The sequence below is a fragment of the Podarcis vaucheri genome (assembly GCF_965113315.1).
Source record: "Podarcis vaucheri genome assembly, chromosome: 15".
Taxonomy (NCBI): Eukaryota; Metazoa; Chordata; class Lepidosauria; order Squamata; family Lacertidae; genus Podarcis; species Podarcis vaucheri.
In genome coordinates this window covers 10,154,002-10,167,212 of record NC_138753.1, presented here as the reverse complement: position 1 = coordinate 10,167,212, position 13,211 = coordinate 10,154,002, and the positions used below count along the sequence as shown (strand labels likewise).

The 13,211-nt window shown below is 42.6% G+C and overlaps 1 protein-coding gene across 1 annotated transcript in view; it reads right to left on the bottom strand.

The window, feature by feature from the left end:
- Nucleotides 1-438: 438 nt before the first annotated feature.
- Nucleotides 439-13,211, bottom strand: part of WSCD1 (WSC domain containing 1) — a 42,915-nt gene continuing 30,142 nt past the window's right edge. Inside the window, exons 6-9 of the mRNA XM_082201244.1 lie at nucleotides 9,696-9,873; nucleotides 4,718-4,882; nucleotides 4,006-4,206; nucleotides 439-2,388 (exon numbers count right to left, since the gene is read on the bottom strand). Coding sequence (XP_082057370.1) covers nucleotides 2,036-2,388; nucleotides 4,006-4,206; nucleotides 4,718-4,882; nucleotides 9,696-9,873 — 897 coding nt within the window. The 3' untranslated portion in view covers nucleotides 439-2,035. The remainder of the gene's footprint in view (nucleotides 2,389-4,005; nucleotides 4,207-4,717; nucleotides 4,883-9,695; nucleotides 9,874-13,211) is intronic.

Here is a 13,211-nt window from a genome sequence, read left to right as displayed (position 1 = left end):
AACATTCTGCTATGCAACATCTCCTGGCAGTCTTGCTGTGACATGCCTACTAGCAAAGATGCTCAATTAATGGGAAATTTCAGAACTGAAAATCACTTCAGACTAATTTGGATGATTTGTCATCCAGAATAAGTCATGCCCACCCAAGTGTGTTTGTGTATATATGTGTGTGTACAAAGTGAAAATGGTGTGCTTATTTGGACAGAGGTTAAGCCAAGCTTCTAGCCCTCATGGGGGGCTTCCTAGAGGCATCTGGACGGCCCTCCTGGACAACAGGATTTCCAACTTGATGGACCCTTGAAAGTCTGCTGACATGAGAGATGTGTCTCTGGGTAACAAACCTGCCAAATTACAGACAAATAGGATCAGATGAATTTTCAGTAATGCTCTTATTAATCGGATGTGGGTGAGACACAAAGGCATCCATATTCCTCCATGTGGTTTTTGCTTATATTTATTTATCCCTCCTCCAAACCACTGTGGTTGAAAGTTAGACATGTCAGTCTCCCACTCACCCCCACATTACCCTTATGTATTTTATGTTTCACTTGTGATGGAAAACTCCATGCTGGTATTTCCCTCTTGGTTAGCAAGTAAGACAATATTGTATGCACTTTAAGCAGTGTCATCACAAGGCACACTGTGTGGTCCCTGATCTGTCCTGTCATAGGAGCTCCATTTCACTCTTGTAATGCCCCAACCCCCACCACTGGATGAACAATGGCATAACAATATTGTTGTTGCAATCATAGTGTGGGAAGGAACCTCAAAGATAATGCAGTCTAAACTCTCTGCCAACCCAGGGAATCCATTGCACTAGTTACCTAGATGGGCAGCCACCCAATCTCTGCTTTAAAACCTTTGGTTGAATGAGAGTCCACCCTGTTCTGATTGCATAGTTGCCTCTCGTTTCATGCCAGAGCTCATCAAAGGCATGCTGGTAAGAGATTGTCAGGGCTGGAGCAAGCTGGGGCCATAGTAAAGATTTCCACAAATCTGACAAATCTGACGAAACTGAATTCAATTTTGGATTTCCCCATTTCTCTTTAGAAATTAAAATTTGAGAGGCACTCCGCCCAAGTTAAAAAATTAATGCAACATCACCACTGCCAAATTCTAGAATTCTATACCTTTCCCCTCTAAAATCCCTAAACCCAACAAGATGCATAATTTGAAATTCAAATGAATCCTAGTTTAAAGAATATGGGTTGCATCCAATGACTGAGTCTTATTCCAAGCAGACCCACTGATTATTACATTTTAATGACTAACGTAGGCCCATTAACATCAATGGGTTTCCTCTGAGTAGAATTTTGTTGGAGATAGATATCCATTCAGCCATCTCCAGTGGGAAAGCAAGAGGAATAATTGCTCCCAATTTAATTTCATTAGAAATCTTCATTAGAAATATTGAGGAGGGAATGTCCCCATTTGAGATTGCCTAGATTGCAACCCTCTAGACATGTCCTTTTCATGAAGGATAAAGACCCAGTTTTTAAAATTCATAAATAAAGGAAGAAGGCAGTGAAAACAACTCCCCCCCCCCAAACTACTTAGCTAAAAATATTTATCAGGGTGAGTTTAAAACAAAGAAAGCAAGGAGGTAACCTGCACATTTGAATTGCCAAAATTGTTATAAAAGTTATAGTTACTCTTGAGAAGTACTGATAGTAGGCAGTTAGGGGGATACAAAGGAACTGTCTGCCTCCCCCACCCCACCCTACCTCACACACATTTCCCATAATTAGCAGGGCACACAAGTGTTAAAATTTGTAGCCATTTATAGAGAAAAGGACACACAGAGGCAGAGACGCTAATGTCTTTTGCCTTGGTTTATAACCCAATTTCCATCCTTCATTGCTCGCCTTTCGTAGCACTTAGTACCCCTGAAGAGCGTCCAAGTCTCAAGAATTTGCATTCATCAGCAGACCCTGTGCAAATCTTGCCTTTTTACTGCTATAAAATTCTGGCCTTTTTAAAAAAATCATTATTAGGATCTCTCTTTTTTTTTATGTAGTTAGCTGGTCATATGACATCATCTGGGCAAATACTCTTTTGGAAGCCCGATAAAGTTTCTCTCTCTCAGGGCTTTGTCCACCATCATAATGTATTTATTGATCATGTTTTTCATCTCCTCTGTGAATGGGTCAAATCCCTTCTGCCTGGCTCCTGACCGCTTGAAGTTCCCATCTCGGTTGTTCTCAACACAGAGCAAGCGGTCCTCCGTCACTGTGATGTTCAGGAATCTGACCATTTCTTTCAGATTAGGGAGCAGGGTCTGCTTCAAGTCTTCGTAGTGGATGACGAGGAGACGTTTGCCATACTTGAGCCAGTCCAACACATGGGAAGCCCACCAGGAGGAATAGCTGTTTACAAAATCTGGCCACTCTGCAAAGCGAAAGGCAAAATAAAGGATATTGACTTATCTGTTTTCAAACCCAGCTGTTGCCAAGTAGAAAAAGGATGGCAAAGGAAGACTGCTTTAAAAGGATATCAGAAGCAGATAACCCCTTTCTGTTAGTGCTATTTGTGTGTTGAAAAATTGAGGGGAAGGTTGCTTGAAAATTCGTGAGGGAGAGGAGGTGAAGTGTCTTTTTTTCTTGGAAAGCTCTCTTCTGAAAAGTATTAGTTCACTTAGGCCCAATCTGTACATTTAATGCTCAATACATTATACCACTAACCGGGACGTGGGCGGCGCTGTGGGTTAAACCACAGAGCCTAGGACTTGCCGATCAGAAGGTTGGCCGTTCGAATCCTCGCGACGGGGTGAGCTCCCGTTGCTTGGTCCCTGCTCCTGCCAACCTAGCAGTTCTAAAGCACGTCAAAGTGCAAGTAGATAAATAGGTACCACTCTGACGGGAAGGTAAATGGTGTTTCTGTGCCCTGCAGCTTAGTCATGCTGGCTACATGACCCAGAAGCTGTACGCCGGCTCCCTCAGCCAATAAAGCAGGATGAGCGCCACAACCCCAGAGTCGGCCAAAACTGGACCTAATGGTCAGGGGTCCCTTTACCTTTACCTTTACATTATACCACTATCACACCACTTTAAACGGTCATGGCTTCCACCAAAGAATGTTGGGAACTGTAGTTCATTAAGCTCTGCCCCTCACAGAGCTACAATTCCCAGTGTTTCCTGGCAAGAAGGATTGGTTGTTAAACCATTTGGAGAATTGCAGCTCTGTCTCCTAACAACTCTCAGCAGTTCCAAAGGATTCTTTGGGGGGAAGCCATGACTCTTAGAGGGATATTGTAACACTTTAGGTGTATGGCATAAGCTGTCAACTTTTCCCTTTTCTTGCGAGGAATCCTATTCGGAATAAGGGAATTTCCCTTTAAAAAAGGGAAACATTGACAGCTATGGTGTATGGTGCAGATGTAGCCCTGATCCTTACAAGTGGTGATGCCAGAGACAGAACAAGGACCTTTTCTGCTTGAAAAAAACGGTGGTAGATGTTCCTCCAACATGAAGAAATGTTCATTTGGGACCAGGGTATCTAAAGAACCACCTCACCCCATGTATCATTGCCCAGCAACTAGACCTCTCACTACTGAGCATCCCACATGTGCTGAGCTTGTACTAGAAACTGAGCTTTTAGTGCAAGCAGCTCCAACTCTATGGAATCAATTGCTAGCTGAAATGAAACACGCACCTGAAATCATGGTGTTTAGAAACCTACTGAAGATGCTTTGGTTTAAGAATTCTTTCCCTGAGAAACCTAGTCATTTATGGAGTATCAGTTATATACCTAGATAAACTGCCTTTTTTTTTTTTTAGAATTAGCATCCTTAAAATGATGTTCCTTCCAACTTTGTACAATTCAATGACTCCGTGTTACTGTTTGTTTGTTTTAGAACTGGGTGTTTTGTTCTCTTTTTCTCTTATATGCTACTTTGATGGCTTTATGCTTTGAAACAGTCTATAATTTTGACAAGTAAAGAAAACAGGAGTGCAGCATGTTTCCTTAAATCCCTCTCTGACATGAAGTCAGAAAGTAATGGCTTACCTTTGCTTTTCCAGTTTCGATCTGTGGCATACCCGAGATGGCCTGCACACTTCCGGTTGAATTCTGCCACCAGCGACTTGTATGGATTCCGTATCAATAAGATGGCCGAGTCAAACATTTCAATTTCTTTTTGGCCACTCTCGTGAGTTTTGACACAAATAGTTCTCCTGCTTCTCCAGTGATCCTTTTCCCCTTTAAAACCTGTGTGTGTGTGTATATAAAGTGTGTGTTTGTGTGGAAAGAAAGAAAGAAAGAAAGAAAGAAAGAAAGAAAGAAAGATATAGATAGACTGAGATATATATTATTGTGTTTAGATCATATATACCACTGTAAGCAGGCCAGCCATTACAAGTTTGTCATGGCCCTACCAGCAATTCCCTCTTTGGTACACTTCCACTATTTCCTTGTTTGGGACCCATCTCTCCCAAATTTGCCCATGAGCCCCTGCCTGTCTTTTTGTATTTTTGGTACACTCCCCTATTACCCCCCCCTTCCCCCTCACCTTCTGGTAACCTCTACTTCCTACTCACCCCTATCATGAATCCTACTACTACACTGTTCCGATCTAATGTGGCACACACCCCTTTCCTCCCACTGTTCAGTAAACCCACTTTTAGACAAAAACACTCAGAGCCCAAAGCTGGCAGTGTGTTTGTTCTTAGAAACAAACAAACAAACAAACAAACAAGACAGGCACAGCTCAATAGCCTACCTTTATTATATAGGGTTCCATCAAAATAGTAGCTCCCAGTGTAGAATCCTGTAGCATGTTCTATCAAATGACGAGCCCAGGTGTTGCCAGCTCCAGGGAAGCTTGACAATGCCACAAAAGCTTTGGATTTGGTGGGGAGAAACATCCGGTCAGTGCAGCGGGTGTCTACAACCAGATACAGATGGCATTTCATTGTTAGCAAAGTAATCTCTCTCCCCCCCAACAAATACACACACAAAATGACAACAATTTACAACAATTATTTTTCACATGGTTGCACTTTGATAAATTCAAGATTTAAATTCTAAAAAAGCAAGCTATGTATTCTAAGATCAGCTGTTGTGTGATCATTAATATCTCATACCTGACCCCTCTTTTGTTTGATTCTTGCAGATGCAGATGCCAATTTAAGTATGCATACCAGCAACAATAACTCACCCTGAAGAAACCACAAATTTTTCCTCTGTGGGTGGAAAAGCAATTAATCGTCCCATAAGTTGAGCATAATAGCAATAACCAAGCACACCCACATACTTTACTTCCCTAAACACACACATACCAGGAGACTAGATAATATTTTAGTTTTTCCATTCCACTGCTACATCCTTGAAATTTTAGAGTAAAGATGGCAAAAATAAAAATGAGCATCTATAAGTTAGAGACACCTTCCAAGAAACATGGACCCCTTTCTTTAACTACGTTGATAGCCCAAATCAAGACATTGTTACATCAACAACTCAATATGCTCAGTGGAGGGGTTACGTCAAGTAATATGTTTGAATGTTGAAAGTATGTGTATGTCTAGCGACAGTACACTTATCTCTACTGCTGGATAAGTGTTTTATAGTTGCATTTGTATTTGTTTAAAAACCAATAAAAATTGTGGGGGGTGTGTGGGGGGTGGGGGGGTGTAACACAGCACTCATGGTCAAAGAGAAGTGATGAGTTACTAAGGAAAAACACACAGAGAGACATAAGGCCAGGAAGTTAGGCATATCACCCCCTCCATGCTTTGATAGCTGCATTCAACTCCTGGTATTTACAGCAAAACACAAATAAAAACCAGTTAGTTAAGCTTGATAAACAACAGACACACTAAGCCATGGGTAGGCAAACTAAGGCCCGGGGTCTGGTCCAATCGCCTTCTAAATCCAGCCCACAGACAGTCTGGGAATCAGCATGTTTTTACATGAGTAGAATGTGTGCTTTTATTTAAAATGCATTTCTGGGTTATTTGTGGAGCCTGCCTGGTGTTTTTACATGAGTAGAATGTGTGCTGTCAGGGAACTGCCTTCGGAGCCAGAGGGAGAGGGAGGGCTCCAGAAGGGTTCCGGAGAGCGTCCCGGGAGGGAGAGAAGCAGCACATCTTCTGGGGAAAGAAATCAGCGTAACACCAGTGGAGAAGGGGGGCAGATGGGGGAATCGGCGAGGTGGCTCCAAGACTCCTCGCCGGGAACCAGTGGGGAGAGCACGGGTCCTCCGATGCCCACACCCTCCCTGCGCAGAAGGCTTCCGCGCAGGGAAGCTAGGTGGAGACTAGGCGTCAAAGAGCTTCTTTGCTGGAAGAAGTTCAAGTAACACCCACTAACGGATTCTGCCAGCGATTGAGACAGTCACGGGCGCGTGGCTGTCCAGACAGAAAGGGTTCATTCAGGCAACCAGCCAAGGGTGGTGTTGATTTACACACAAGCAACCCCTAGAACCATTACATGTGCTTTTATTTAAAATGCATCTCTGGGTTATTTGTGGAGCCTGCCTGGTGTTTTTACATGAGTAGAATGTGTGCTTTTATTTAAAATGCATCTCTGGGTTATTTGTGGGGCATAGGAATTTGTTCATTCCCCCCAAAAAAAATATAGTCCAGCCCCCAACAAGGTCTGAGGGACAATGGACCGGCCCCCTTCTGAAAAGGTTTCCTGCCCTCTGCCCCAAATGAATGCAGTTTCACAGAAGCAGGAATAGAAGTTGCACTGAAGGAGAGGGAAAAACAGCAGCTTTTTAGGACCAAAGGGATTCTTATCACCCAGCATCCAAAGAAATCATTGTTTAATTACAGCTCTGACTTCACGCATTCGCTAAAGACAGTGAAAGGTTGGAGTAGCAGGTTGGTTTCATCTCTGAAAAGTTGCATAGGACATTTGGCTTCATATCTTTTTTTTCTAGGAAGACTAGAAACTTACTCCGGAAGAAAGAAAGAAAGAAAGAAAGAAAGAAAGAAAGAAAGAAAGAAAGAAAGAAAGAAAGAAAGAAAGAAAGAAAGAAAGAAAGAAAGATTTCATTCAGAGTACCTTTTGTACTCATCTCTTGACAACCCTGGTCAGATTGGCTTGTCACGTTTGTTAGTTTTGCGTTCCACTACAGTAGATGACTATTGAATTAACATATTTGCCCTGCAAGCCTTTTTTAAAAAACAACCACAACAATATATGTGGCTTGGCTCTTTTGCATTAAGTATTTGCTCTGTGAGTTTATTTTATTTTATTTAACAAAGGATCAACTATCTGCTTGGGGTGCATTGTGGTTAAGACTGCACAGCTTGATCTATTGAGGCTGGTGGTCTTGCTTTTGGAACAGGGGGTTGGATGGCATAATAATTTCATCCCCTCCAGCCCTAGTATTCCAGCTAAGCTTTTCTATCACCATAAAACAAAGGATTTTCTGCCTACCAGCAAGATAGATTTGGACACGCTTAATGTTTGTCTCTTAATTATCTACTTAAGACTTGTCTGTGCTAGCGGTTTCTCCAGGAAAAGATCCAAATCAGACATGTTTGAATATATACTCCCTGACTCTTATTTCTCAATGCTGGTCTTGCCTATCTGTATTGCAATTTTTTCCTCCCTTAAGGGCAGATCAATATTGCAAGTGCAGTGGATATATTCTGCATTACCACAAGATGAGAGAGAAAGAGAGAGATGGATTTCCCTGTGCCATATCATCCCAGTCAAAATCAATGTCAGTTCATTGTGAATAGTTAAGGGAAGTGTAGAACAGCTTTAATACATTTCAGTAGTCTTATTGACTCTCTTTTGGTCTCCCTTGAAATTTTTCCAATATTTCTCCTCAGGATGAGCCCCTAAGGTTCATCTACACGTATGTCTCCTGATTTCTGGTCATGGTTTAAAAGTACAGGCCTCCTCAGAGGATGATCCATAGATTTTGAGGGCCTGGCTCCCGAACCAGCCCCCAGAACACCTCACTGCTCCAGAACCTCTGGAACAGCAACAGCCAGCACTTTCTGGCCTGAGGAGGTTCCCTCCAGCTCTAAGGACTCCAGCCCAAAAGATGTAGTAGAACCAGTCTCCCCTATGCTGTTGTTGAAGCAGACAATGAGCCCAGGTTGTATGCAATGCTAGTCCTCTTCAGGGTAGAACCATTGAAATGACTTACTTAGATCCATAACTTTAATGGATCTGAGTTTGATACAACCCCCTGTAAAGAGGCTTCTCCTCTCTTGAAGGTAGACTGCTAAGGTCTAGTCTGGGCTTATAGTTGTTTAATGCACACTTTACATCAGTTTGTGCATTTTTAGAGTCTTTTTAAATTGGTTTTGTATATATATGTCAGGGAACTGACATCGGAGCAAGAGGCGAAGGGGAGGCTCCCAGATGATGCTGGCGAAGGACCCAGCAGCAGGGGGAGAAACAGCTCAGTAGAGGGGGAAGCCAATCAGCGCAACACCAAGGATAAAGGGGGGCAGATGGGGGAAGTGGAGAGAGGGCTCCGGGACTCTTCACTGGACACCAGTGAGGAGAGCCCAGGTCCTCCGCTACCCACGCCTTCCCTGCACAGAAGACTCTCGCGCAGTGAGAGGAGGAGGAGACTGGGTGTCAAACAACTTTTATGTTGGAAGAGGTTCAAGAAACGCCCACTGATGGATTCTACCAGTGACTGAGGCAGCCATGATGAGAAGGGGCTGTGTAGTCAGAAAGTTTTAACAAGGCAAATTAACCGAGAAAGGCACCAGTTTACGCACGAGTAACTCATACCTATTACAATATAGAAAAACAGTTACAAACAAAAAGACCACAACTCAACAAACACACGCAAAAACAAAGGGACGTTGGCGATTTCAGTGTGCAGGAGAAAATGTAATAATACAGATGAGCCTGTGTGTGTGTGTGTGTGTGTGTGTGTGTGTGCGCGTGTGTGTGTGGTGTCATTCACAAGCTCCATACAAAAAGAGAGGCAGTAAGTACGTGATGCTGCAAGTGGTTTTCATTAATACAGGATGTAAGATCCAACCATATCACCTCAGATTTGCCTGTCTTTGATACGCCATTGATGACTGTGGACTTCCCTGTAAATTTCTCTAATATAACAATGTCAGTCCAGCATGAGGCAAGTTGAATTTTTGGTAATAAATTTGAATTTGGTCTCTGCATTTTTGTATACATTACTTAGCTGGAGAACAGCATTGAAAAATCTGGAGAAGAGCAAATTGCAAAAGATGAGTGCATTTCTGAGAGTTCGTGTGCCATTTCAGAAAGTGAGAATTGGGTAGGTTTGCCTTTAAATGCGAACTGAATTGAATTTCTTCGTCATTCTTAAATGCTAGGTGGAATCTACACACATATAAAAAACCGCTGTGAAAATATATATTTTTAAAAAAAGTTTTGGAAAATACATTGAATTTTGCATAGCTCACTGTCGCAATCTACTGTCCTATTTCATACTGCACTTTACAACACATTTAAAACGTTTTATTTGCAGCTGCTTAGCTGAGTCCGTAGATTCAGGGCACTGTCAGACACACCATCCTAGGCAACAGTCGGCAGTTGCAAGTCTGCTCACCCTCATCCAATGTCCTGGAACAGCTTGCAGTATTCACTACAGATTTCTCCTGTAATGCATTAATAAAATTATGGCACTACGTAACCCAACAGCAAGTGTCTTGCCTCATTGCTTGGGGTATAAGATGCACAGCACCTCCCTACACATAGTTATTGATATTATATATATATAACCTCTCTCTTACCTTGGACAGGAGTTTGATAGACAAAGAGATAGTCCCCCTTCTTTGGCTCTTCAGCTGTGCTGCTGCCATTTTGCAACCTGCTACAGAATAAGCTGTCTGAGCTGTTGCGTAACGGGAAATGAATTGTTGGGAAGCCGCAGCGGCACTGGGGTCCTCTGATGGCTGCCAAAGGGAATTCCTAGAAAATAAAATAAAAGGCTGGAATTTAAAAAAGGCTAGCAAACATTAGAAAGCATCCACTGGAACTGGAACGAATGCGAAGGGAAATCCTAAAGTTCAGTTTTCCTCTTCTGAATTGTCCTGTCTCAGATAAGTATTTTCCTTTTCCAAACCATTTTTTCTTCACATTTCCTATTGTGGATGCTGTCAGAATTTAGAGGGTTGATCAGGCTGACTACTTAGCCAATGAATTGTGTGAGTTAGACTGGATTGATCAATGCACACATTGCACAGTAAGAAAACAGTGAGTTGTGTTCAAGTAGGTTGTACTCCAAATAGACCCACTGAAGGTAAGGAATCTAAGTTTGTCAGGTCTATTAACCTCAGTGGGTCTACACTGAGTAGGACTAGCCAGATATTCTGGCCAGATATGGTTTGGGTTGGCACAGATCAGCCCAGGAGTGGGGGCCCAAATCAGATTTAGGGAGGAGGCTTTCGACAGCCCTTTTAAATAGCCTCAGATTCCACCCCTCCTCATAGCATCATCATAGCCTCCATTCTCTGCATGGTCACAAAAGCGCTGCATCCTAGCCACTTTGTGCCACGTGACAGAGTAGGCAACACAGTCAACAAAATGAAATAAACAATGCTTTTCGACATGAATCCCAGCTCTGTCTGATTCTGCAAAAGGTGACAAAATGCCTTCTCAAATTCTGATCATGCTCAAAGGCCACACCACAATCAAGCCTAGGTAAAGGAAACCCCACCAGCAAAAGAGATGCAAACTCTGTACGTGGGAAAATGAGGCCCAATTAAACCATGTTACATAACTCTTGATAAAACTAAAGATGTTCATGGGCACGCATACACACCTCCCTTAAACCTGTTCATCTTTACAGTGGGGGTGGGATAATTGTGGTAGGTCTTTCCCCAAGCAATGCATAAAAAGTGTCTGATCAAAGCAGCAGGACACCTAGATGTGTCCTATGCAAAATTTCCCTGTGTTGTTCTCATGCAGCGAACACAGGCTCTGTTGGACAAATGTAATGATCCACTCCTAATGAGGTAATTTATGGAGAGTCCCTAAGGCTCTCTTCCAGTGTTCTGGCGGCATGACGAGGCATTAAATAGTTGTCAACATAATTGGGTTCAAACCATCCCATTCTGACTTCCCCTTTAGGTTAAATGTGGCAGGGAGGAAAAATGGTGGCTCTTTTAAACTATTTTTGTGAATTCTACAAGGAGATTCAGTTTGTTTGGATTTAAAAATCTCTTTTCAAAAAAAGAAAAAGAAAAAGCAAGGAACAGGTGGTGATCGAAATTGTAGACACATTTACCAGGGAGGAAGACCCATTGTTCTCAGTGGGGCTTCCTTCCGAGTAAATTTGTAGGGGATAGGCTGTGAGTCATTCTCTAAAAAATAGAACTTGTTACAGGTGTGTGGTGTAGAGGGAGACTTTGTGTCATGTCCCCATATACAGTACGAACTGGAGGTCATGGTGGATAGCTTGATGAAGATGCTGACTCAGTGTGTGGCAGCTCTGGTTGAGGAAAAAGACAAATTCTGTTTCAGGGTTCATTAGAACACGGATTGAAAAGAAAACTGCCAATATCATAATGCAGCTTTACAAATCTATGTTGACACAGCTCTTGAAATATTGTGATAGATTCTGGTCACCTCAGCTCAAAAATAATGCTGCAGAGCTGTGAAAGCTTCAGAAAAGGACAGCCAAAATGATCAAGGGGTGTGGGAGCTCCTGTCTGAGGAAAGTTTCACCATTTGGAGCTTTTTTTAGTTTAGAAAAGAAAAGGCAAATAAGAATGGACAGGATATAGGTTGGAACAGATAAACCTCAGGTCCCTTCCAACTCTATGATTCTATGGTTCTATGAGGAAGTGGATAGAGAGAGGTGTGGTTTTTTTCTCGCTTTCACATAACACTAGAAGTTGGGCTCATGCAAAGAAGGAGAGTGTTGGAAGATTCAGGACAGACAGAAGAAAGCCTTCTTCATGCAACACGGAGTTAAACTTGGGAATTTCGCCCTGCAAGAGGGAATGGTGACCATTAGCTTGGATATGCCGCCTTGAGTCCTTGTCAGGGGAAAAGGTGGGGTAGAAGTAATGGTGGTGGTGGTAGTAGCTTTTTTTTCAGTAGGAACTTACTGGAACTCAGTTCCAGCACCTCTCAGGTGTGTGTCATTGCCATTATAAGAGAGCAAGGGAGGCGTTCATTTTCTTAGAAAATTAGCACTGAGTATGGAGCTTGTTCCCTGGTTCTCTAGGGGCATTGGCAGTCCAGTATCCAATGTGTAGGGCAGGAACCTCTTCAGGCAGCTATTGCCTGTTGTTGTTGTTGTTTTTAAAAAAGGGAGCACCTTAAATAATTTGTTGTGGGTGTGTATTCTGAAGATAACCATATTTCAATTTGCATTTGAATCCAGGAGGTATAGCTCAGGCATGTTCAAGCATTCCTAGCTGTGGCTGGTCCACAATGAGGCACTGCTACAGAAAAGGCCTTGATCCCTAGAAGGCACTATCATCTAGAGACGAGCCTCTGAAGATGCAAAAAGACTAGGCAGGTCCATAGGGCATTAGGGCATTTATTAGATAGGTGCTTTATACTTATAGTCCAGGTCATAAGCGTAAAAAGTTGTAGTGGTCAACAGAGCACCTTGAATGGTGGAAGTCAAGCGTCATGCCCCCTGTATCCTAGTATGCTCCTGAGGAGGATTCAGTTTAGGGTGAATCACAGGACACTTCACTCAGGCAGAAACCCACAGTAATCCCTTCTACCCCTTGGCAGCCTGGGGATGCAACTCATACATGAGAGCTTAACCTGCTCCACAGCCACAGAGAAACATGTGACTACAGAACCAGATGCAGGTCATTTAAGGATTGTAGACAGGGATGCAGGCCACCTTTTAAAGATTCAGGTGAGACTTCCTTTGCTGAGACAACATATTTCTGTAGCTCAGCTAGCAGAGCCCACTTGGAGCTAACCATAGTCCTGATTGCTGCACACCAGCACTGCCATGAACTGAACTGAATTCCCTTAACAATAATTGTCCTATCTGGACTTATTTTGAGTGGATCTGACTTACTTCCACCTGAATTAGGCAGTTAGGCCGTCATGGCATTTAAATGCAAGGAAAAATAGATCCAAATGAGTATACAGATTGAGATTTCAGTCACCAAATTAGAGAATAAAACATCTCAGACACCAATTTAGAGAATGAAACATAACAAAAGCATACTTTCTCTGCCTGGAATGTCGTTGACTTTAATTTGTTGGCATTTGAAATAATCAAAAGAAGCTTGCTCACTCAACTTACTGTAATGTTTTCTTTCTTTAAGCAT